We start from the raw sequence: 24,263 nt of genomic DNA on the forward strand, positions 1-24,263 counted from the left end.
CTAATAGCCTAAACTCATGGGAACTGGTCAAGACTGGGCCTGGCCTGGGGTGTTTCAGAAACACATACAAACAACCGTAGCCCATAGGCTCGCTGAGTGAATGAATCAAGTTACCACACGTGAACAAGTATCAGATCCTCCTCATTTTCGTGCCCCTAGTACTTTATGTTATTCATCTAATTCCCAACTAGCGACTGATTATACATGACATAATTTCTATGTATGTGTTAAAAAGTTAGTATTAATGATTTTATTACTCCCTCCGTCCCTTTTTATCTGTCCATTTTGGAAAAAAAAACACATACCAAGGAATAATTGATTGTATGAACTTTTTCATTAAATACCTCTAATTAATATCTTGAAAATGGTGGAATACCCCTACTTTATGTCTTGAAAACATGAATTCAGCCAAGTTTTAAATAAGTCAAGCCTTGAAAATTGAAATTATGGAGATATATTTGAAAAACTATCATTAAATTAGTTTTGAAAGTATAAATGGACAGATAAATAGGGACAAATTTTTACTTCCAAAGTGGACAGATAAATAGGGACGGAGGGAGTAAAATGCAACTCCTCTCAACATCACGAGAGTTTAAGAAATTGATCACTTACATGATATATATTGATATTAGAGATCAAGCATGCCAAATATTCGGATATGACAAAATTATTTCTCAGAAATGAACGTGGATCCATTTTTGATCCGGAAATGGATTTGATCGAACCAAAACTATTAGGATACAGTATATTAATAGTCTAATGTGAATTCGGATTTTATTTAGTATTTTATTATTAAAGGTGGTTCGGGAGAAATAAACGCAGACCGTAGGTTCAACTTGAAATCTTAGGTTTCCAGAAAGTACCAACCAAAGTTGAAAGTGTACAACATAAAGTACTACTGCACCCTCGACCATTTATCTTCCCGTACATGCATATTACATTCAGTTTTTAATTTGCTGTGCACCCATACTTGCACCATGCAACTACAAATGTACCTGTATACAGTATCGGAATTAGACTCTTTAAATAATCGAAACTTAAAAGTTTATTGTTAAATATTGGAGGAATGCTTCAACTTATATTAAATCTTTTTTATTACTAATTTTTGAAAATAGTTGAGGTCGTAACTTAGACCGGTTCTGGATGAACGAGAATCGAACCAGATATCATACACTAAAAGGCACGTAGGCATAGCCTTTCTCAAAGTTCCAACTAGCTGGCCAGCTCTCTCCAAATCCTCTTGTTGCTATATTTCCATTGTGTTTATTTGAAAAAATGGGTGATATATATTTTGTGACAAGGCTTCGATCATTCACATCAAACACTATGCAGCATTATGTTAGAGTACATTGTAAAAACATAAATAGTATTCCGCTGCTAACTATAAGTAAATCAACAAAAGCCGGGTGAGTTGCTTGACGAGATGAAATAATGATGTAACAATTGAGTAGTGTGACTTTTATGGATTGAATGGTAAAGTAGGTGAGGATGGGCGGAGGGGACTTAAATAGAAACTCACGTGAACTCGTAGCTCCTGCTGCACTATCATAGGATAGAGGCTCACCATCGAGTGTTACTCTTCTCCTGTATCGGGAATCAGAACTAATCGATTGATTTATTAATTAAAATTATATAAAAAGGTTATTAGAGAGTTTTTTGAATACATGAGAAATTTTAATCAAATAAGAGTGTAATTGATAGATCGATCAAATTTTTATACTCCTTCCGTTTCAATTTAGATGTCTACTTTCAAAAAAAAAATTGTTTCAAATTACTTGTCCACTTTAACTTTCAATGCAAAATCATATTTTCAAAATCAATTCTAGTCCACGCATCTCTTATTTATATTTCCCAGATCAATCTCACACCACATATTATGCTCATTTAATGCAATTAATTTGTGACTATCCATTTTTCTTTTCTTGAAAAAACTGTGTGTTTTTTTAAAAGTGGACATCTAATTTGAAACGGAGAGAGTAAGAGTTTATCGAAGTTTATTAATAAATTAGATATTTTTAGAAAACTACTGTGTTCCTGTATCTCTTGATTTTATCTTCATCATTTTCGTAAAAACCTTAATTCTCACGACAAGTGTGATGGTGTACATTATTTATGCGTGCATTATTCTCTTAACAAGTGTGATTTAATTCCGGTGACAAAATATTTGAACATTTTCTAAATTTTTCTCGCCTAACAAACGTGATTTAAAGCGTTTTAAACTCATACCGTATATAATAAATGAAAAAAAATAATCATAAGACTAGTAACGCTGGATGTGGAATGTGGTCGGAGGATCCTCCTCAGAAAATTCAAATCTGTGTTTCCCACCATGGCTTTATATAGTATGGATTCTTCTGCATGTACTGTTCTGTTTTTATTATGGGGCCGTTTGGGTTAGCTTAAAAGAAGTGACTTCTTGCTTATAGTAAAGAAGTGGAGTAGAAGTGAGAAGTAAATAAGTTAATAAAGTGTTTGGAAAAGAAGCAGAAGCTGTGAGAGAGAAGCTAGCATTCTTGGCTTCTTAAAAGTGCTTCTACTTTTTTGCACAAACGGGTCAAGCAGAAGCCAGAAGTAGCTTCTGCTTCTCTTGGCCAAACAGGCACATATTTCAGTGCAAGCCTTGATCGATTCCGGATTATTCGGTTACTTTTGCCTATTCATTCAGTCCTCTAATTGCATCGATTTTGACATTAATAATTTGCTGGCAACACTGTTGCATAATTGCATGAAATTCATAAATACTTACCATTCGGGGCGTTTGAAAGTTTAAACCGATGATGCCAACCCACGTGAAAACACAATCAAATCTCTGACAATTTCTTCGCATACGCTTTCGCTTCACTATATACTTTTATATATTTCAAATAAAATACTAAAACAAAATAGGTTATTTTCTAAACTAGCTTAGATAATCTGTAAAAAATAAGTTTAATATGCTCATGGTAGTAGAAATAGGAAATTGGAACCAACCGATTGACCCGCAGATGATATCACATATTTTTCCGATAATTCAAAATTTTAGTCAGATCAAAGTATATTCGATAAATTATTAAAATATTTTATAAAATTAATCAATTTTTTTTAATAACTGAAATTTTTAGAACACTATTTCCGCTCAACACAAAATAGCCTGGTGTGTCTTCCAGCATATTAATTAATTAAATTGTGTGGGCTAGTTTGTGGGAGAATGAGCCATGAAGTGCGTCACCGAAATAATTTGATTTGTTTTAGGTTAAATTATTGTAATATGATTGAATTTTTCTGGACATAAATAATAAAATACATACCATTTGTAAATTAATCACTATAATACATGATCGTCACTATATAATACCAAGCTTTATCCGACCGGCGCCGGAAAGTAGTCCCCACTCTTTTTCGTTTGGTTAAATATGAATAATCCAACATCAGATTATCACTCTCAACTTATTTGATTTGGCCCCCATTGCCACCTTTTTTTTTTCCCACTTCACTGCTTTATCTTCCAAGTCCCATCTACTATGCTAAAATTTTAATGTAATTGAAAAAATAGGAGGGATAATATAATTTCGACAGTCTCGACTGAACTTATAAAAATTATAAAAATATTATAAAAATATAGACATGATATGAAATGTTTATTAAAAGATTATTAACATATAACTATTTCGTTCTTACGTTATTTCAGAATTCAGTTATTTAAAGATATCCGTTCTGTCCGTCATTAACTATTTTCAAATCGTTTTCGTGAAATATCGTATGCTCCATGATTAATTTATACTAGACTCGTTTCTTAAAATATCCGTCCCTCCACTAGTTAATTCATTTTAGATCGGTTTCAAGAGTATCCGTTCCTCGACTAGTTAATTCATTTTAGATCGTTTTCTAGAGTATCCGTTCTCCGCTAGCATAAATATTTGCCTCGGTACCAGCCTCTCTATATAAAAAAACCATGGCTGAGCATTTGTATGTTCATGCAAACCACACTCCCCAGTCCTGAAAAGCAAACTTTTCTGCCCTGTTCCATAAACTCCTACTTATTTTCCGATGGAACCCTTTGCTTTCGACTTCGATAATCTGAAAACTGAGAAGCAAACCGCAATGCTGAGATACCGTCGTCTCCCAAACCTCACCAAATTGTTCCGAATTTTCGAATTCTGCCTCCTACTCTTCTTAATTTCCTGGATTTCAACTCGAATTCCCTCCATCCTCAAAATCTCTACACATTACATCACACAATTAATCTCAATTATCATCAGTCCTCTGTTCATCTTCGTACTAAGCAATGTCATCGTCCTCATACTCGTCGTAAATTCGGGCCAACGTATCCCCTCTACGTCCGGAAAACCAGACATAAATCTGTACACAGACTTCACAGAAAACATAGAACTCGGAGTGGAGTCAGAGGCTGAGAATTGCGCAATTGTATCAGAGGAAGAGACAGTTTATCAAGACAAGCAGATTGTAGGCGAAATCAATACTGCGCGTTCTGATTCAAGTTGCGAGATGCTCGTTGAAGCTGACTTAATGCCAGAAGTTTCTATTTTGAAATGCAAAGTGTTTCAGAGAAGCGAATCAGAGAATTTGAAAACAGAGTTTTCGGAGAAGCCTGGGGCAGAGCTGCGTCGATCAGAGAGCGATGTGTGCGCGAAGAGTGAAAGATCAGGCGAAAGCAAAGCGGAGATTGTGGAGGAGCTGAGTAATGAGGAGTTCCAGCGTGCAATTGAAGCTTACATAGAGAAGCAGCTTATGTTTCACAAGCAGGAGCAATTTTCCATTGTTCCTCATATTTGACAGGATCAGGGTTGTTTTCAACTAGTTTAGAAATAATTAACAACAGTTCTATATGTTTGAGAGTTGAGACTAGTTGGATTGCTCATCCCGAGATTTAGTAGAACAGAACATAATTTTTAAGACATGTGATTTGTGAAGCTTGTTATTCAGGAAAACTAGTTGGATAATTAACAAGAAGCAAGCAACTGCTAATTACTAAGAAATCCTTTTGTAATCACATTATAGTCCTGGATAAACATCGAAGAAATATCATTCTAATGATACCAAAATGGTTCTAATGGTAGAATTTGCGGTTGATTTTCCAATTGTTATATAACCCTTTTGGTCGAGGATGTTAGAATTTACAATGGATTGCCCAATTGTTACATGACCCTTTTGGTCACGGTAACAGGACAGCGACAAACTGAGTGGTTTCATTAGAGATTGATTCAGCAATAATCTCCCGGTACCTTTGAAAAAGCTTGTACATTATGGCATCTCCAAAATGATTCTGCGACTGATCTTATACGCTTGGTAATATTGTAGGCGCCATGGTTCTCATAGACATTCCAGTTCACTTGAGGAAAGGAGATGGATTGTAGTGAGGGATATTAAATTCATCCAATTTCTTTTCTTCTATCAATCCCTGCAAGAGGTGAAAATTTATTCAATTTAATTTGTAAAATCCATGTATAATTGTTAAGTGACCCGTTCTCCCAAAAACTCAATGTAATCACTCAGACTCAAAATTGGGCTTTTGAGTGAGGGGCATGATTCTGCTAAGCCATCTTTCCAACGCCTTGACGTTTTAGAAGAATTGGTCATTTAACGATTACTAACATTCTTTCCTTGTTGAATCATCACTGCTTCTTCCTAATATTGTCAAAACCATGCGCCCTCCTGTAACCATTTCCTCCGAAGGTCATTTGAGAAATGCTGAGGAATTATTTTGAAATTGATGATGGTATGCTTTGATCACACTCGGCGGGCTTGTAGTTGCAATGTAAATATTCCCTTTGATGATCAAAATTTACTTGTCTACAAAATTTACTTCAAGTTTAGGTGCTTCGGATAGCCACTGCAGACTGTAGGAGGAATGGACAAAATGTAGAGTTTTTAAAGAACAGTCTACGATAAAACGACCCAGGGACGCCTGTGAAGAAACAAGGTCCAAAGCCCAGGCACATCTGTTCCTTCAATTTGTCTTAAAATTGTGTCAAGGCCCTGGAAAGAGTGTTAAAATCAGTTCCAGGAAGATCATTCAAATACACCTGATGAAACTCTGGTGACTGAAAGCTGATTTCTCACATATTTTGTCCACGGCTTCCATAATCCCCAACACGGCCAGCAATGCATTTGGTCCGGATGCAAGTACAGCCCAGGTCTGCAATGCATGGCATTTCGGGGAAGGTGGCACTGCGGCATAGATCACTCACAGCTTCTTCCAATATTGGCCTTGTCGTAGATACAACCAGTTCTCCTAAAATCTCGTTATGTTAAGAGGACGGTTATCATAATCTTATTATGTGTAAACATTCACTCCATTTTACACAGAAAGAGTGAAATTTAAGTTATGCCTAATTGTATATAGAAAAAATAAAATAAATTCATACTCCAACTTTGCATAAGTTGAATCCCCGATTCCTCCTTTCATGTGTAGACCAAATGTCAATTTTTACAAAATCGACCACTTACTTGCAGAGATTCATATTTCAAGTGGATGCTTTAAAATGATTCAACTACCAAAGTCTACGATGATACACATAACTATATGATAGTTATGTTATGTGAATGCTTCTGTGAAAATCCTGTTTACTAAAATCGTAATATCCTCCTAACCAAAAAAAAGAAAAGAAAATTCTGTAAAAATATTCGTATTTTGAACTATTTTGAAAAAATACAATCAAAATTGTAAATGTGGTTGTCTGGTTGTAACTTGTAATGTTAGTTCAGGTCGGTTGACTTTCAATTTAGGCGGGTTGCATTTAGGTTTCATATATGGTTGTACCATATTTTTGAAAGAAATTAGTAACTTGAGTATATCTTAAAAAGTCTAACAACAAAAATTTCGAAAATGAAATTATACAAACCCTTAAGTAATATATTACTCTAATTCATTAACCACTTATTTACCTTGATTAATAAAAAATATTAATTCATCTTTTATTTTATCAATAAATAACTTTTTAATCAATAAATAACCCTTTAAGATTTATTAAAAGGGTTAATTATCTAATTGGTCACTGAAGTGGGCTTAATGTATCAAATTGGTCACTGAACTCAAAACGGTATCAAGATGGTCACTTAAGTGGCCATAAATATCAAATAGGTACCTTGAAATATAAGTTCAAATAGAAAAAATATTATTTATAAAGTTTTACACATTATTTTTGTATGTTACCAAAACCAAGTAAAAGGTTATGACTTCTAATATTTATGATAATAAATTTAGATTTTATCAAGTTTATTTATTATTTATTTTTAATTAAAACAAAAAATAACTATATAATAAAATATAAATAATAAATAAACTTGATAAAATCTAAATTTATTATCATAAATATTAGAAGTCATAATCTTTTACTTGGTTTAGATAACATTCAAAAATAATGTGTAAAACCTTATAAATAATATTTTTTCTACTTGAACTTATATTTTAAAGTACTTGTTTGATATTTATGGCCACTTCAGTGACCATCTTGATACCGTTTTGAGTTCAGTGACCAACTTGATACATTAAGCCCACTTCAGTGACCAACTTGATAATTAACCCTTTATTAAAACGTATATTAGTTGGCCGAGGTGCGCAAGTGAAACAGAATATGAAAGAATTCCACAATCCCACGAGCATATCGTAAATATTGTCTTATAAAAAAGTAGTTTAATCTAAGTTAATCGTTCCTTTCATTAATTTAACTAATATATATGTATATATTAATATTTTATAAAGTTAATTTATTTATCACTTTTAATATAATCATTTTATAAAATTATATCAAATTAATAAATGTCAGTTTAGATAGAGTTCCGTTAAATACCATTATATATACGGAGTATAATATTTAATTTTTTTCATGAAATGTAATTAAAAAATTTAATTAGTATATTGAAATGAAATTATGCAATTTTTTAATTTCAAAAATCAATGAAAATCAGAAAATTTCAACATTATTCTACAACAAAATAATAATTAATCAAAATTACTCTGATATAAAATCTGGTTTGAAGGTCAACTGTTTTGTTCAAATTTTAAGTGTTGAATTATTAGTATACCATATATGTTATATTTTAATATGGTTTAATTTTTTCTATTTTAGGTTGTATGTTGTATTTTAAGGAGATTTGTATTGAAATAAAACTAAAGATATGTAAGTCAGATTTCAAAACAAATTATTTATTGATAAAAACTATCAAATTAATAATAAAAAGAATTATGCGGGTGTATTTTAGTTGTGTAACTTTCCTGGATCATTACATTAAATACATCTAAAAGTTTAGATCAAATTATTAATTTGTATTTTAATTTGAATTCTATTTAAATAATTATATATATATAGAAAGAAATTTATTAATTAATCATAAAACTAGTAACTTGTAATAATAAAACTAATATATCGATTTTTTAAATCGAGATAAAGGACATCCTCACACCCAAATTTAATTTTGTAGTACAAATATTAATAGCCCGATGTCTCTGATCTGATCTACCCAGCTGAAACGAGAAAGACTTGTCCACACGTAGTGAGGCCTTTAGACAACCTTAAAAAAAGTGATTGTTTGTTTAAAATAAAATAAAAATAAAAATTTAAATATGAAATTTTCATTTACAAAAGAAAAATTAAAAAAATAAATTTCAAAACTATACGATCAATGCATCTTAAGTTACGTGTCAAAGTCAACTAGTTCATCTAATTTGGGGTGGGGTGGAGGGAGTAAGTCAAAAACAGAAGCAGTAGGAATGGGTCACATCTGATCGGATTTTTTGAGATCTAGAGCCAATCCACTAGTAGAGTGATTGATACCGATGACTGATGTTATTTGTCCATCAGGAAACATGGGCTTATGATTTCTTTTGCCAAGCATCCTCGTTTCTCCAGGCGATAGGTGTATCTGTATCAATATATTTGATCAAGTGTTGTAATTAATATATTTATTTTTTTTAAAAAATAAGTTATTAATTTATATTAATAAAATTGTTATTATTATATATTTTGCACCACTTATATTCTTCTATTAAATATTAATATTTAATTACCTAAATAGAAGACAAAAATACAAAAATAAAATTCATTCTCATACCTCCGTCGCATAGCCACAGTACTCTTTGAACATCAAAAACCTATATACATCGCAACCAAATGTCTGGATGGGTTCAGTATCTTGAGGATTTGGAATTTTATTTTTTACAATCAAATATCATATGAGTTTAGAATAGACAAAATTCATGAATGATTCGAAATCCTCGTGAACCATCTTTTAAGATCTCAAAAGATCCGAATTACAGGAATGTGAAGCCTGATATTCCACGTATATGGCATTATATATTGTAATAATATAAGGTGTACAATATGTCATAAATCCTGTTTGTACTCTTGTACAAAAGAGAAAAGACTCGTTAATTAAAGCTTGCGGCATGCAGTTGAATCAATTAAAAGCTTCGTGAATGCAAATATGCAATTGATCTCTTAAACTTAATACTGAGTATACTGCTGACTGCTGAGCAGCGCCTATATATTTCTGCCAACATATTACATATTTCGCAACCCATTCACTCCTTTGAATATACATATAGATCTCAGTTCACCAGGATACATGAGTGAAAAGTTTATAGAACCCATCATCACCAGGAACATTAGTGCTGGTGATCACGAGGGTACCACCATGGAGGACGAGCCGTTAAGCCCATCTGCCCGATTGTTTCAGTCACCGCAACTCAACCTTTCAGTCCTAATTGTGTTGGGATCCAAAACGCTGATCGATGCTAACACTGTGAAATATGGGCTTATGAATTCTTCTGCACAGCATCCTCGTTTCTCCAGTTTGCTTGTAAGCAAAGCAATCTCCATTTGCTACTCATAAGTTACTCACTACTACCTCCGTCCCCCAGAGTAGTATACATTGGAGGACGGAGGAGCGTCACGCACTTTAATGCTTCCGTAAAGTATAATTCTGTAACTCATTTTTAAGATTTTCTTTTTTAGGAGAATAATAAAATTTAACATCTAAATTATTCTCCTAAAAAAAATATCTTAAAAATGAGTAACAAAACTATACCTTAAAGGAGCATTGAAATACGTGTCGAGCCGTAAAAAAAAATATAGAATTAAATGGGACAGATGAGGCGATAGTAGCTTGTGCGCTTATAAGTAACTTATTGGTTACAGAAATGAACCAAAAAGTATTTTGCAAAATTATTTGCCTGCACAGATTTTGCTTGCAAACTATTTAATTTATTTGCTAATTTGTATAACTTTTATTTGCAGGTGACTGATGATGAGAATGGTGGCCGAATGAGTTGGAGAAGAACAGAAGTAGACATACATGAGCATGTGTTTACTCCGGATCTGAATCCTAATATGGAGTTGGCTGATGACTTTGTTGAAGAATACATATCAGATCTCACTTCCACGAGATTCGATTATGCAAAGCCGTTATGGGAGCTTCATATTTTGAACGTCAAGACGTCGGATGCTAATGCAACTGCAGTACTTAAGCTTCATCATTCTATCGGGGATGGAATTTCTATCATGTCTCTTTTTCTGGCTAGTACCAGAAAAGCTTCTGACCTCGAATCAATGCCTAGTGTTCCGAAGACCAGAAGGCAAACAAGCTTGTTGAATAATAACTGTAATGGTTTTTGGGGGATTTTATGCACAATTTGGACCCTGATCATGATGCTTTTCAACACTTTTGTGGATGCCGTGAACTTTGCTGCGACTGCTTTCTTCCTGAAAGACACAGACAATCCGATCAAATTACGTACTCCAGAGGATGCCAGATTCACGCGTCGTAAGAGAATTCTGCACAGAATTGTTAGTTTAGATGATATAAAGCTAGTGAAATCTGCAATGAACGCGGTATGACATACTCCCTCGGTCCTCTTTTACATGTTCATTTTGGTTTTCAAGTAGTCAAATTGACCAATATTTTTATTAAACATTACAAATTTTCTATTCATTATTTTTAAAATTCAAAAGCATATTAAAATAGACTAAAAATATTTTTTAATGATACTTTTTATTAATTTTTTCAATTATATAATACATGTTTTTGAGTCAAAGTATAGTCAATTTGACCGGTCAAAATTTAAATATGGAAATGTATTTAGGGACGGAGGGAGCAGTAGATAAGCTGTTAGTTTTACAACATTAGTCTGTGCTACAGACTTTAGTTAAAACTTACTAACACATTGTTGATGATCTTTCAGACAATCAATGATGTTCTACTGGGAATAACAATGGCTAGCATATCTCGTTATCTCAATGAAAAATACGGTTAGTTCAGTCAACTAATCCGTCTGATCAGGTCTCATATTCAAAAAAAAAAAAAAAAAAAAAAATCGGTCAGATCAGGCAATATTAATCTGAACTTTATTTGAATATTTCTTTCTTCAAGTTTATCAAGCGACTTGTCAGTTTTTTTAATACAGTGTGCATGGTTTTGTTTAGCATCAAGAAGTGATGGATATAAGCAACAACACAAGGCAAGCAAAGAAGAGAACAATCTGCCTGCGAAGATTCGTTTGAGATCAACTTTAATGTATAATCTTAGACGACAGTCCACAGTGATTGAGGTAAACTCACATGATGCTTAAGATGTTTAGTTCTTAATATGTAAAAGATTAAGGCCCGTCAGCTGTAATTTTAAACACGCCTCGTTACTTATCAGTGACAAGTTAATTATAAGTTAGAAGTAATTTTTTCTTATGTGTTTAAATAATTTTTTTGGTGTTTACAACTTACTTGGTATAAAATTAATAATAATAATAATAATAATAATAATAATAATAATAATAATAATAAATTATTATAAATTATCTTTTAAAATAATCCTCTACATATTTGTAAAATCAATCAAAAATAAAAATAAGTTTCTAAAAGATGTTAGGATTTTCAACTTCTCAGACTTTGATTTATAAGTCGGAAATTGACTTATAAATTCGTCATACAATAAGCTATTTCTGACTTCTAAAACCAGAAGATGGACTTATAAGCCCTGCAAAACATACCCTAAGAATATCTACCAATGTTCTTTATATGGAAACAGTCCTTGGCTGAGATGAAGGAACGGACGTCAGAAGTGAAGTGGGGTAACAAATTAGCTTCAATTCTACTTCCAGTGACCATTGCTTTGCAAGATGATCCTTTAGATTATGTTCGCAAGGCCAAGGCCAGTGTTGATCGAAAGAAGCTTTCGTTTGAAGCTATGTGCTCTATTTTTATGAGTCGATTTGTACTTAAGTACTTGGGGTTTGAGGTAATGAGAGCTGAATTGATCTTGAAGCTCGTTTTCATACATTCTGTACACTGAATCCGTTACTATTTGTACAAGATCTTACTTGACTTTCATTGTTTACGAACAGCAATATGCTGCAATGATGCACAAAATTATATCCAACACAACCATGGCCTTCTCAAATGTGGTTGGTCCGAGAGAAGAGATTAGTTTCTACGGCCATCACGTGTCTTTCATTGCTCCTAGTGTTTTCGGACATCCACAAGTAAGAACATATTCCCCCCGTCCCACTTATTTCTATACGTTTTTTTTTTCACAGCTCTGCGCACACACTTTAATGTTCCTATAAAATATTAGTTCTATAACTTATTTCTAAAATTTTCTTTTTACAAGTAAAAATTTGAATATCAATTTTTTATTCAGAATAAGAAAATCATAAATATAAGTTATAGAAGTATACCTTACAATAACATTAAAGTGCGTGTCACGTCCCTATTGCATACAATTCAGGGGACGGAGGGAGCATAATTTTGTCATCAACATATCTAAACGCACATTAACACTGTCTTAATTATGTTGGAACAGGCACTGACAGTACATTGCCAGAGCTATGCAGATAAAATGATACTTGTGTTAACCGTTGATCCAGATGTGATACCGGATTACAGAACACTTTCGGCCGAGTTTGAGGCATCACTTGAACTCATTAAGAATGCTGTGATAGAAAGAGGACTGGCCGTCCGGGTGAAAAAAGAGGACTAAGCATCAAAGTATACTTAAGGCTTACTATATCTACATGTTGAATTTATTCAAAATAACTCAAGTGTGATGATGATGTATTAATAATGTGGACTCAGCCGATGTGTAGGTCTGAGGAAAGAATCATTTAAGTTTTATAGTTAATTATTTGTAAAATAAAACTGTTCTCTATATAATTTTTATTTGTCTTTTACAATAAACATCCTAACAACTTTTGTGAAGTACTAGTTGTTCTATTAATGCATGTATTGTCCAATTTAATGTGAAGTACTAGTTGTTCTATTAATGCATGTATATAAAGTCCATTTTATATTAATTGTCCTATAACATGTAAACCTAACTCCCAAGTCTTAGTCACTGCAATTATGTTTCAGAATATGTGAACCCGTTCCTCCGTGATCTACGAGATTAAAATGTTATGGGTCGTTAGTAATTTGAACTCGAAAAAAGTTCACTTATTATTTAAAGTAAAAAAAATAGATTATAAATGATTAGTATATAATGATTTTTAAGTGATTAAAATTATTAAGTGAAGGTGACTTAATAAGTTGATTATTTAGGTGATTTAACTTGGAATGTTTGGTAGTAATAAGAAAGAATATAGAAAGGAAGTAGAAATTATAAGAAAATGGACCAGATTTTTTGACTTCGTACTTCTCTCTCGAGAAGTGTTTCTCTTTTTTTAAAAAAACAGATCAATAAAAGTAGAAGTCAGACTTAAAAAGAAACAGAAGCTCTTAGAAGTGGTGGTCATACATGCACTGTGATTATTTTCAATGATCAATATATAAATTTTGTTTTGAGTAACTTGAAATGAACTGAATGAAATTGCATATATAGGCATAGGTGCCGTTTAAATAAGATAGAAAACGACTGATATGTTACAGTATTATTATCTGGTTTATTTATGTTGCATTGATCACACAGCTACCAGTTCTTAAGAATACATGAACTGCATAACAGATTTGGTCATGGAAACAATGACATTGTAAAAGTGAGTGGTTTCTCTGGAGATTTTATCAGCAATAATTTCCCGGTACCTCTCGAAGATCTTGTCCATCAAAGTTTTTCCGAATTGACTGACTAGTAAGGGCTCTCTGCTACTGCTCTCATACACTGGGTAACATTGTAATCACCGTCGTTCTCATAAACATTCCAGTTCACTCGAGTCACCTCCAGGCGATCAATGGAAAAAGACCCTTCGGATTCCACTATTTCCTTCACTTCTCTAGGAGATGGAGGTACTGAGGGATGTTAAACTCATCCAGTTTCTTCTCTTCTATCACTCCCTGCACCATATTCTGAAAGCATGCATTAATTCATCTTAATTCCAAAAGTTGCTCTTAGTACTATATATGATATAAAATACTTGGTGACCAAATTAAATTATGTGTTTAAGGAGTTGAGATTAATATATAGTTACTCTCGACATATTTCATTTGTCTTTTGCAATACATCCTAACAACTTTTGTGAAGTACTAGTTGTTCTATGAATGCATGTATAGTCTTTTTTATATTAACTGTCCTATAAAATGTAAACCTACCTCCAAACTCTTACAGTACTCACTGCAATCACCGATACATATCTATGACGATTAATAGTTAATTACTATCTATATTACATTGCTTTGCTGCTTTCTACTGTGATTTTTGTGCAAGGATAGTTCCTCATGCCGAGAAAAGGTATTGGTTCTTCAGATCTTCATATAACTATGTTTAACAGTCATAAAAATGTTATGGTTGTTTATTCCAATTTTAGATTTAGGCTTCATGTGGTGGCTTACGATCAAACTGGAAAATTGGATGTTATAATCAGTGATCGTGAGGTTTACGAGCCTCATAGGTTCATAGGTTACAGAGCTAGAGATGTTATACCGGAGGTGAAATTTGTTTTTCCCTTTAGATAACAAGTTTTGTTTTTGTTGTCAAATAATTTGATTGTTGAAAGAATTCTTTTCTTCAAAACAATTCCAGGGAGCTCTTCCGGCTTTCTTTCCAAATCAGTTGAGGCAGTTTACAGACAAACATTCACAATCATGCTGCAAATTTGTGATGAGAACGTTAAGAAGAATGTTAAATTGTACTCGGCAACAAACATCTGCATGTGATTCAAACGGGGTAACACAGTGGACTCAGGAAAAACAGAAGAACAAAGGGCATCTACCAGTACTTGCCCAACTGAAACAACAACATCGTACTATCATCTTCAAGGCGCTACAGAAGACAACTTAGACTCATCAACCGTTACTCAGAAACAGTAAAATGGCTGCAAAACTCTTTTGCTCTGTCCATGAGTACATGGGTGTAATTTTATTTGTGTCTGCACTAACAAACAACAGTCTGTAATTTTATCCAAATATGTATTTGGATTAACTTATGTTATCTTTTGTTATCAGACGTATTGTGCATGTTCTTCTTATATATAATCTTTTATATAGCCCAGCGGAGCGGGCAACAATACTAGTTTTTATATTAACTGTCCTATAAAATGTAAACCTACCTCCAAACTCTTACAGTACTCACTGCAATTATGTGTCAGAATATGTGTATCTCCGAGATTAAAATGTCATGGGTTGTTCGTCTGAACTTCTAAAAGGTTACTTACGTTTAAAGTAAGGAAAATGCTTGGGCCACATAATTGTGTACAAAATTTTGTACATAATGACATGTGTTGGGTTTTAATTGGAATGAGCTCCCTGTATTTACATCAACCACCCGATTAAAACCCACCACATTCATGGCCACATCATTATGTACAAAAATTCTGTACACAATTTTGTGCACCTAGCACTACTCAGTAAGTAAAATAGTAAAAAGGTTAAATTTTTTATGGGCGAGTTGCTAACGTGTCGCTCGTGTCGGTGTGTCGACTCGTCACATGACGAATCGGATACGTACTCAATCGAGTCGAGTCACCTTGTCGGTTTTGTCAGACACAGATTCGGCAGTCTTTTTGGGTGACGGTGCTTCCTATTCAATAAGTGTTTCCGCTTTTTTGCACAAGCGGATCAATAGAAATAGAAGCATGTTTCTGAAGAAAACAAGCACTTAGAAAAGGTGGTCAAAGATGCTCTATGATTACTTTCAGTATCAATATATAAATTTTGTTTTGAGCAATTTGAAATGAACTGAATGAAATTGCACAGGCAGGTGCCGTTTAAATAAGAGTAAACGACGACATATATGTTACAGTATTATTATCTGGTTTTTCATTAATCACCCAGGTACCAATTTTTAGGAATATTACATGAATTACATAACAGTTTTGGTCATGGAAACAGTGACGTTGTAGAAGTGAGTGGTTTCTCTGGAGATTTTATCAGCAATAATCTCCCGGTACCTCTCGAAGATCTTGTCCATCAAAGTTTTTCCGAATTGACTGACTAGTAAGGGCTCTGCGACTGCTCTCATACACTGGGTAACATTGTAATCACCATCATTCTCATAAACATTCCAGTTCACTCGAGTCACCTCCAGCCGATCAATGGAAAAAGACCCTTCGTTTTCCACCAACTCTTTCACTTCTCTAGGAGATGGAGTGTACTGAGGGATGTTAAACTCGTCCAGTTTCTTTTCTTCAATCAGTCCCTGCACCAATTTATGAAAGCATACATTAATTCATCTTAATTCCAAAAGTTGCTATTAGTACTATGATATGAATTACTTGGTGGACACTATTTAAAGTAACGGATTTTGGGCACACGATAATCTCCCACTAATAAAGATGCCCCCTGCATGCACAAAGTTTCCCACCAATCAAAATTTTCCACCTAATTAAAAAGTAGTTGTCAGCGTGTGCCCAGACACACTAGAAAGACTCTTAAATTAGTTTGATTTTTGGTCATGCCTAAATTAAATTATGTGTATAAGGAGTTGAGATTATATATACTTGTGAAACCATGTCCCTGAGAGCCATGGATAAAAGCTCCCATATATAACAACATTCTTTGCTTGATGGATCGTCACTCTTTCTCCCTAGAAATGTCAAGACCATGCGGCCTCCTGTAACGAGTTCCTCAGAGCGACAGTTGAGAAATGCTGTGAAATCTGTTTGAAATTGTTGATGGTATGCCTTAAGCACGCTTGGTGGGCTTGCACTCGCCATGTAGATATTCCCTTTGTTAGTCTCTTCCAGTTCAGGAACCTGTGCTCGAGATTCAATTAGTCAGTGTTCCAATCCATTAACATAACTTAAAAGCAACAATCATATAGTTCTTTAATTTTGGTACCTGAGAAAGCCATTGAAGACTGTAGGAAGAATGGACGAAATGAAGAGTTTTCGAAAGAAACAGCCTCTCATAAAATGAGCCAGGGACACCAGTGAAGAAACAAGGTCCAAAGGCAGAGCCCATCTGTTCCTTCAATCGGTCTTGGAATTTTGGCAAGGCCCTGAAAATGGAGTTGAAATCGTTCCGTGGAAGATCATTCAAGTAGACCTGAAACTCTGGTGACTGAAAGCCGCCTTGTTTGTGGATCTTGTCCACCGTTTTCATGATCCCGGAAATGGCTAGCAGTGTGTTTGGTCCGGATGAGCAGCCCAGGTCTGCGATGCATAGCTTTTCAGGGAAGGTGGCGTTGCAGTAAAGATCAATCACAGCTTCTTCTAGTATTGGCCTTGTCATGGATATCACTTTTTCCTGTTCAAACATTATAAAGTTGAGAAACTATTTACATATAATAAACGACACACATGGCAGAGCTAGAGAGAATGGGGAGGGAGAGAGACTGAGAGAGAGGGAGAGAGTGAGAGAGAGGGCGAGGGAGAGGGAGAGAGAGTAGAGGGGAAGGGGTGGAGAGATAGAGAGGGAGAGAGAGGGGGGGAGGGAGGGGGAGAGAGAGGGAGGGAGGGAGGGAGGGGGAGAGAGAGAGAGAGTCCATACTTGAACAAGGGAGTTGTTTGCATAACTAGCATCTCCTAATCCTCCATTCATGTGAAGCACGTTGATCACTTCCATTCTTTTTTTTGCTTTCTGTTGCTAATAGATTTTCTTGTGAGTTGTAGAGGTTGATACGATGATGTTGCTCTATTTATAGAGTTAATGAACTGGTGGCCGGTGCTTAAAGAGTTGCCCAGCCTCTCCAAGGTAAACTCAATATAGGTACTTGTTTTGTAGTATTAAGTACTCCCTCCTTACGTACGTGGTACATGTTTTCTTTTACTTTGAAGTACTCAAATTAGTTACCGAGGACCGCGGTACATATTTTAATTTTTTAAATAAAAAATAATTTTAAAAATAAGGTACAGAACTATATTTTCTAAGAGGCTTAAAATACAGGCCGAGTAGTGAAAAAGAAGCGTATACAATTGAGACAAATAGAGTATATTTTGACGAAATATATATATTACATAATTTAAAAAATTTTAAAAAAAATATTATATCATTTGAAAGTGCACTTGGTCTATTTTAAGATAGAACTTTCAATTTTGTAATATAACTTTTTTTCTTAAATTTTTAATCAAAAATTTGTCAACTTAACTTCTTGAAAACCGAAGGAAGACATATAATTTGGGATGGAGAGAGTAACGATTCACTAAAATACGATAATAAAAAGATTCAACAGAATTTTTGTTGAAAAAATAATAATAATTCATCATATGAAAATATTAAAAAAATATTTGACAAATAAATTATTTTAGTGTATATTTTTTTAACTTAAAATCCAAGACAGTTTAAATCCAGTCTTACAACCTGCAAACAGGGGTTCTTAGTAAAACATAACCGCCCGACACTGTTGAATCAAAATAAACAAAGCTTGTAGCTAAACCAGCCAAATATAATTGTTTATAAACCATGCACTATGCATACATGTTTACCTTTTATTTATTCACATGCAACACATTTACTAGGCATGCATGCATCAGTTTGCCTTCATCAAGATGTCGTGCATAATATTAAATCACTGACATCATCTTAGATTAATGATTAATCTTTGCAACCATGATTCTAGTCCTCGTCCTCGGTCATTTTTTAATTTAAGATGGAGTACTCCACAAAAGTAACTAGAGGGTGATTATTCTAGATATATAGATATCTTTTTATAAATAATATTACTTTATGTATTTTATATATGAAAACATTAAAAAAGAATTCACAGAAACTATTTTATGTAAAAATTAATTAAAGTGTCATGTAAAACGTGATAAAGTAATATTTTATGACCTGAATTTAATAAAAAGTTATTATAAATTAAAAAGTTTGAGATTTTTTTTATTAAAAATTATTAAAGAATAGAGTGCATTAAGAATAATGTTACGGATTCCGTAATAAGTTTTTAGATTTGTTATGAGATTTCTATTATTAAATACCCATATAATCAACTAATATTTGAAATGAATTTAATCTCAATTCAAAATCACTAACATTCATCTTATATTCATTGTTTCAAGTTTTTGATCAATATATATACTCCATTACCGCGATCAGCTGTTCATCGCAAAGTTGATGGCATGGTGTACGGTGAAATTAATTCATCATCCTCTTGCTTTTAAGAACATGATTAGTTCAAAAATAAAGACTTATTTTCGAGAAAAAGAAGAAATATGCAGTTTATTTGATTTTTTTTTCTACATACTGAACAAGAAATACTTTCTTCCGGTGAGTAGTATACATATGAGGAATGACACAGAGGTTAAGAAAAAATGTAATTTAGTGATGAAAAGTAAGAAAAGTGGGTGAAGTGGTGGGACCGATTAATATTTAATAGGTAAAATGAGTGTAGTGTGAGTAAAGTGGTGGGACCTACTAATATTTAAGGTATAAAGTGGGTGTAGTGGGAGAAAATAGTGGGTGTAGTGAAGTTTTTATATTATAAAAACTTATTATTTTTGGTATGTATATAATTAATGAGATGTCCCAAAAAGAAAACAGTATACAATTCAACGGGAGAGAGGGTGTATGTGTGTGGAAGTACTAATTCTCATGTTCCATCCTATTATTTATATTGGTGGTATTTGGTTTGGTCGTAAGACTTTCATAAAATATAATTTTATAATATTTAAACTAAATTGTTAAATTTTGTTTTATATACTATTTATACCAATAATAAAAAATAAGTAAAATGGAGAAAGTCCTATCCACAGTAATTAAAAATCACAAAATATTAACTCTGATTAATATAATCGTACAAAGATCAGTATATATTTTGGTGCAAGGTTTCATCGTAAGTGGTCCAACCCCTGCTTTCTGTGCAGCCAACATTAACAACACAATGAAGAAGCTGTACTAAAATTTGACCACATAGTCGCCGGTAAATCAAAAATCGCATATTATTAATCTAGTACTCATATAAGTGTACAAGGATATCAGTACATATTTTGGTGCAACGTTTCATCGCAAGTGGTCCAACCCGTATTCCGGCACAGACAACATTAACAACACAGTGAAGAAGTTGTACTAAAATTCATAGTCACCGTGTGTTTGAGAACCTGTGCTTGCATGTAGCTATTACACGCGGATACAACACGTGATTTATGAACCGGCAATTATTATTTATTTATACATTCTTAAAATTTGTTTAGGAATTTTCTTTTTTAACTAAAATTTAAAATTATACCTAATTGTATGTCAGTTGTATAATTACAATAAGCACCCCTTTTTGTTTCAGTTGTCCATTCGAGGACTTGTCCCGACGAAGAACTCAATAATTACCTTATAATATTTTATTTTACAAAATCAAATATAAAAGCGATAATATTAAGTGGAAAATTAAAAAATAAAATAAATATAGAGTAATTAATTTTGTAAACATCATCTTTCTGTGAGGGAGTTCTGTGTACCCCGTCCTCCTCCTGATAGAGAGTTCTATGTGATCGTACACTTGGAACTCACACACCCACCCATCCACGCTCTGTCACCGTGATGTTCGAAGAACAAATCAATCATTTTCGGAACACATGTTTAAATATATACCAATCTCCAATTCCATTTCAGAAACGTATATCTTCCATGAAAAACATTTTAGGGAAGTAATTCCGTGGAATATATATTTGAAAAATTAAACCCAAAAATTAATTATTTACAAAAATTAAGTTACTTTCTGTCAAACAAACTGTGTCTTGAAGTCATTTTGACCACCGAAACTACACACACGGTTTTGGATTTTAACTCATAGTTTGAACTTTTTTATTTAATTCAGTCCAATAGAATATTTATAAACAAAATTCTAACTAAATTACTACTTCATCCATCCCATTTATTTATATACAGTTTCCTTTTCGAGACGTTCCACTTAGTTGTATTCATTTTAAAAATAATAAAATTTTAATATAATATAAAAATTTAACTGCACCCCAACTTTCTTCCATAACACATATATATATTAAAAGTTGAAAAGCCGCGCGTTGCGGTGGGTTATAAAAATTATATTTTTTTATATATTGATGATTCAATATTAATATTTGTAGAATGCAACAATTTTGTGGTTGTCTATAAAAAGTATATTAACAATTAAAAATTAACAACAACAAACATGTTCGATGAACAAAACAAATATTATAAAAAAATAACCAACAAACATACATCACTAATAGTTAATTTATTGATATCATTTATTAATATCATGTGAAGACTATATTCTTCTCCAGTATTTGGATTTGTCGACTCTCACATAGCGGTCTATAACTACGTTTGCTTCTAATAACCTTTATATTCTTAATACCGTATTAACAGTCTTCAATTATCGTTGTAGAAGAACGACACCACCGAGTTTGAAATCGAGCAAAAGAACTATCACCAGAGAGAGACAGCGTTGTGGTATTGAGAGAGTAGGTCGTGTTTAGATAATACAAAACCCTACAACCTATAGGGGTATTTATAGGTGCTGAGAGACTTGTGTGCTACTTTTTTCCATAATTAATTAATCTAAAACAAAATTAGATTAAAACTTTCAAACTGTTATATTCCATAAATAATATGAAACAAAATCAGATTCTGAAACTTGCTTCAAATATATCCGAAACTAAAAAAAGTAGTTGTAATTTTTGATATTTTTCATCCGAAAATTTCGGAAAATTAGAAAAATAGAACGGAGCGATGTGAAAGGCGCCACTTACACGCCCCTCTCTTCCCCTTTATATAGAAACAAAATTTTCCCATAGTTAAATAATCTGAAACAAAATCGGATTAAAACGTTCAAGTTACTATATTCCATAAATAATTTGACACAAAATCAGATTCTGGAACTTGCTTCTAATATACCCGAAATTATAAAAGGTAGTTCTAATTTTTGATATTTTTCATCCAAAAATTACAGAAAATTTGAAAAATAGAACGGAGCGATGTGAGAGGCGCCACCTACACGCCCCTCGCTTCTCCTTTATATAAGTATATTGATGATTAGTTGATCCCACCATTACATATATTACACTTACTTTATACCTTAAATATTAGTTGATCCCACTATTTTTTTATTAAATAAACATTCATTTATTCTGATAAGTTCTATAAATATAATAAACATTCGAGAAAAACGTCCAAAACCGTGTAAATAAGTAGAGTAAGATATATAACAATTCATTACAATTCATAACAATATAACGTAGACCAAGAATTAACAGTCCGATCAATTAACATCGCCGGACCGACTGTCCAGAAGATAGTTGACTTTACATGAAACGTGAAATCCAGTGTGATAACACATTTTTGCATGTCTGTTGAGGGAATGACATATATACATTTGGCTGGTCACTATGTTGGCTGAATAACGTAAAAATGTGTTCCGTGTTGAAAGTGTGAAAAACGGGCCAGGTATAGAACGCATCTTGAACCACACATGCAAAGAAGAGGAAATTGCAATATGTGTTGCTCTCTTTTCTTTATTCTTCAAAGTATGAACAGGCTATATTGACTTTTTCTGTATTCTCCTATTTTCATAAACAGGAGCTCACTTGGTTTTTATCTATATCTATTTGAGTCTGATTTCGTCAGATAATCTCCCTGTCATGTCCTTATTTTGTGAAAAAATTGGAAATAACAATATCCATCCTTTATTTTTACACAAGTTTGGCTCATTTACATATTTTTGGTCAAAAACTATCACATGATTAGTTTTTTTTTTGGGAGGATTTTTATCCTTTTGGTTATGTTTTGTTTCTATTTTGTGGATTTACATTATTAGGATTTTTTTGGTTTATATTTTTTTTGATTCAAGTGAAGTTTATCGAATTTGAGATTTAATCGCATATGTTGTGGTTTCGATTATTAAATCTAGATTTTTTATTTTCAGTTTACTTTTATTTCGATTTTTGATATGTATTTTCTGATTATTTTTTCTCATTGATTTGAGGTTTGTTTTCGTTTATTGATCGTAAGCGGGGGTCTGATTAATTAGGTGATAAAATTATTTAGTCAATAACTTGAACTATAGCTTCATAAAAACACGATAAAGAAAGTGTACGTAATTTAAGGAGAATGCAATGATACTTGTATTTGTATGTATAATATTTTCAAAATATTGTTTATCCGTCTCTTTTTTTTTTTGACAAAATTTATCCGTCTTTTCAAATTTAAAGAGCGATGGAAATGTTATATATATTTTTAATATGATACTATATTTATTCATATTCAAATAATGAGCTTGAAAGTGTGAATTATTAATATTGATAATAAGAACATATATCAATTTGTAAGATATTTAATTCTAAGTGAATAATCTATTTATCTTATGAGGATACGGTTCGAATATTAAATAACTAAATTATCAAATTAAATATTAATAAATGAGATAAAATTCAAATATAAATTTAATGAAATTCATATATCATCAAAACAAATTTGATCACATTAGTTAATATGAAAATTAATTATTTTCTTAAATATATATTAAATATGAATCAAACACCCCTGCAATATGTTAATATAATTATTCTAATTATATCAGGACACAATATTATAATTTGTTGAATGCACAATTAATATACTTATATTTGTATCGTAGTTTCTAATAAAATTATTATATACAAGCCTGAATGAAGCTGAAGTAGCTGACCAAACAAAAACCTGAAAAAACAGCAACATCCTAGGTAATTAATTCACTTATGTCGAGTTGTTAGGATTGTTGTTAAAATAGTTATTCACTTATAAGTTATAACTTTATATAAATAGACAAAATTTAAAAAGACTTGGCAACTGGGGGCTGGGGCAAGTTGTTGTTTATATTGTGAAAAGTTTTCTTTATTAATCTGATTTAAATTTATTGAGGAAAGTATCATCAGTTGTCGTTTATGTATAACTAGTTGAGAAGCCGCGCGTTGCGGCGGTCTATAAAAATTATATTAATGATTCAATATTAGTATTTAT

At 32.5% G+C, this 24,263-nt stretch overlaps 3 protein-coding genes, 1 long non-coding RNA gene and 1 pseudogene across 4 annotated transcripts; 3 read left to right on the top strand and 2 right to left on the bottom strand.

Moving 5' to 3' along the window:
- Positions 1–4,026: 4,026 nt before the first annotated feature.
- Positions 4,027–4,773, top strand: LOC108194996 (uncharacterized). The gene has a single exon (XM_017361931.1). The coding sequence runs from the start codon at positions 4,027–4,029 to the stop codon at positions 4,771–4,773; it is 747 nt and encodes a 248-aa protein (XP_017217420.1).
- Positions 4,774–4,846: 73 nt separating this feature from the next.
- LOC135147841 (S-adenosyl-L-methionine:benzoic acid/salicylic acid carboxyl methyltransferase 1-like) lies at positions 4,847–6,406 on the bottom strand (annotated as a pseudogene).
- Positions 6,407–9,376: 2,970 nt separating this feature from the next.
- On the top strand, positions 9,377–13,177 carry LOC108195477 (wax ester synthase/diacylglycerol acyltransferase 11). Its single transcript, XM_017362440.2, has 7 exons — positions 9,377–9,798; positions 10,236–10,829; positions 11,180–11,246; positions 11,421–11,545; positions 12,019–12,228; positions 12,335–12,472; positions 12,793–13,177. The coding sequence occupies exons 1-7, from the start codon at positions 9,565–9,567 to the stop codon at positions 12,967–12,969; spliced, it is 1,545 nt and encodes a 514-aa protein (XP_017217929.1). The 5' UTR covers positions 9,377–9,564; the 3' UTR covers positions 12,970–13,177.
- Positions 13,178–14,513: 1,336 nt separating this feature from the next.
- LOC108194998 (uncharacterized) lies at positions 14,514–15,363 on the top strand. The gene is made up of 3 exons (XR_010285298.1): positions 14,514–14,649; positions 14,726–14,846; positions 14,941–15,363. It is a non-coding gene; the product is annotated as an uncharacterized LOC108194998 (long non-coding RNA).
- A 732-nt stretch (positions 15,364–16,095) lies between these two features.
- On the bottom strand, positions 16,096–18,000 carry LOC108194344 (S-adenosyl-L-methionine:benzoic acid/salicylic acid carboxyl methyltransferase 3). The gene is made up of 4 exons (XM_017361297.2): positions 17,847–18,000; positions 17,196–17,603; positions 16,856–17,110; positions 16,096–16,554 (listed from the first exon to the last, which is right to left on the bottom strand). The coding sequence occupies exons 1-4, from the start codon at positions 17,919–17,921 to the stop codon at positions 16,219–16,221; spliced, it is 1,074 nt and encodes a 357-aa protein (XP_017216786.1). The 5' UTR covers positions 17,922–18,000; the 3' UTR covers positions 16,096–16,218.
- Positions 18,001–24,263: the final 6,263 nt, after the last annotated feature.

Source organism: Daucus carota, chromosome 7, assembly GCF_001625215.2.
Source record: "Daucus carota subsp. sativus chromosome 7, DH1 v3.0, whole genome shotgun sequence".
Classification (NCBI taxonomy): domain Eukaryota; kingdom Viridiplantae; phylum Streptophyta; class Magnoliopsida; order Apiales; family Apiaceae; genus Daucus; species Daucus carota.

Excerpts from the sequence above, each read along its gene's own strand:
- LOC108194996 (XM_017361931.1), top strand. The coding sequence starts at position 4,027 with ATGGAACCCTTTGCTTTCGACTTCGATAATCTGAAAACTGAGAAGCAA.
- LOC108195477 (XM_017362440.2), top strand. The coding sequence starts at position 9,565 with ATGAGTGAAAAGTTTATAGAACCCATCATCACCAGGAACATTAGTGCT. Across the intron at positions 11,247-11,420 it reads TTATCTCAATGAAAAATACG|CATCAAGAAGTGATGGATAT; the intron begins GTTAGTTCAGTC and ends GGTTTTGTTTAG. Across the intron at positions 12,229-12,334 it reads TTAAGTACTTGGGGTTTGAG|CAATATGCTGCAATGATGCA; the intron begins GTAATGAGAGCT and ends GTTTACGAACAG.
- LOC108194344 (XM_017361297.2), bottom strand. The coding sequence starts at position 17,921 with ATGGAAGTGATCAACGTGCTTCACATGAATGGAGGATTAGGAGATGCT. Across the intron at positions 17,604-17,846 it reads CAAACAACTCCCTTGTTCAA|GAAAAAGTGATATCCATGAC; the intron begins GTATGGACTCTC and ends ATGTTTGAACAG. Across the intron at positions 17,111-17,195 it reads GTCTTCAATGGCTTTCTCAG|GTTCCTGAACTGGAAGAGAC; the intron begins GTACCAAAATTA and ends TCTCGAGCACAG.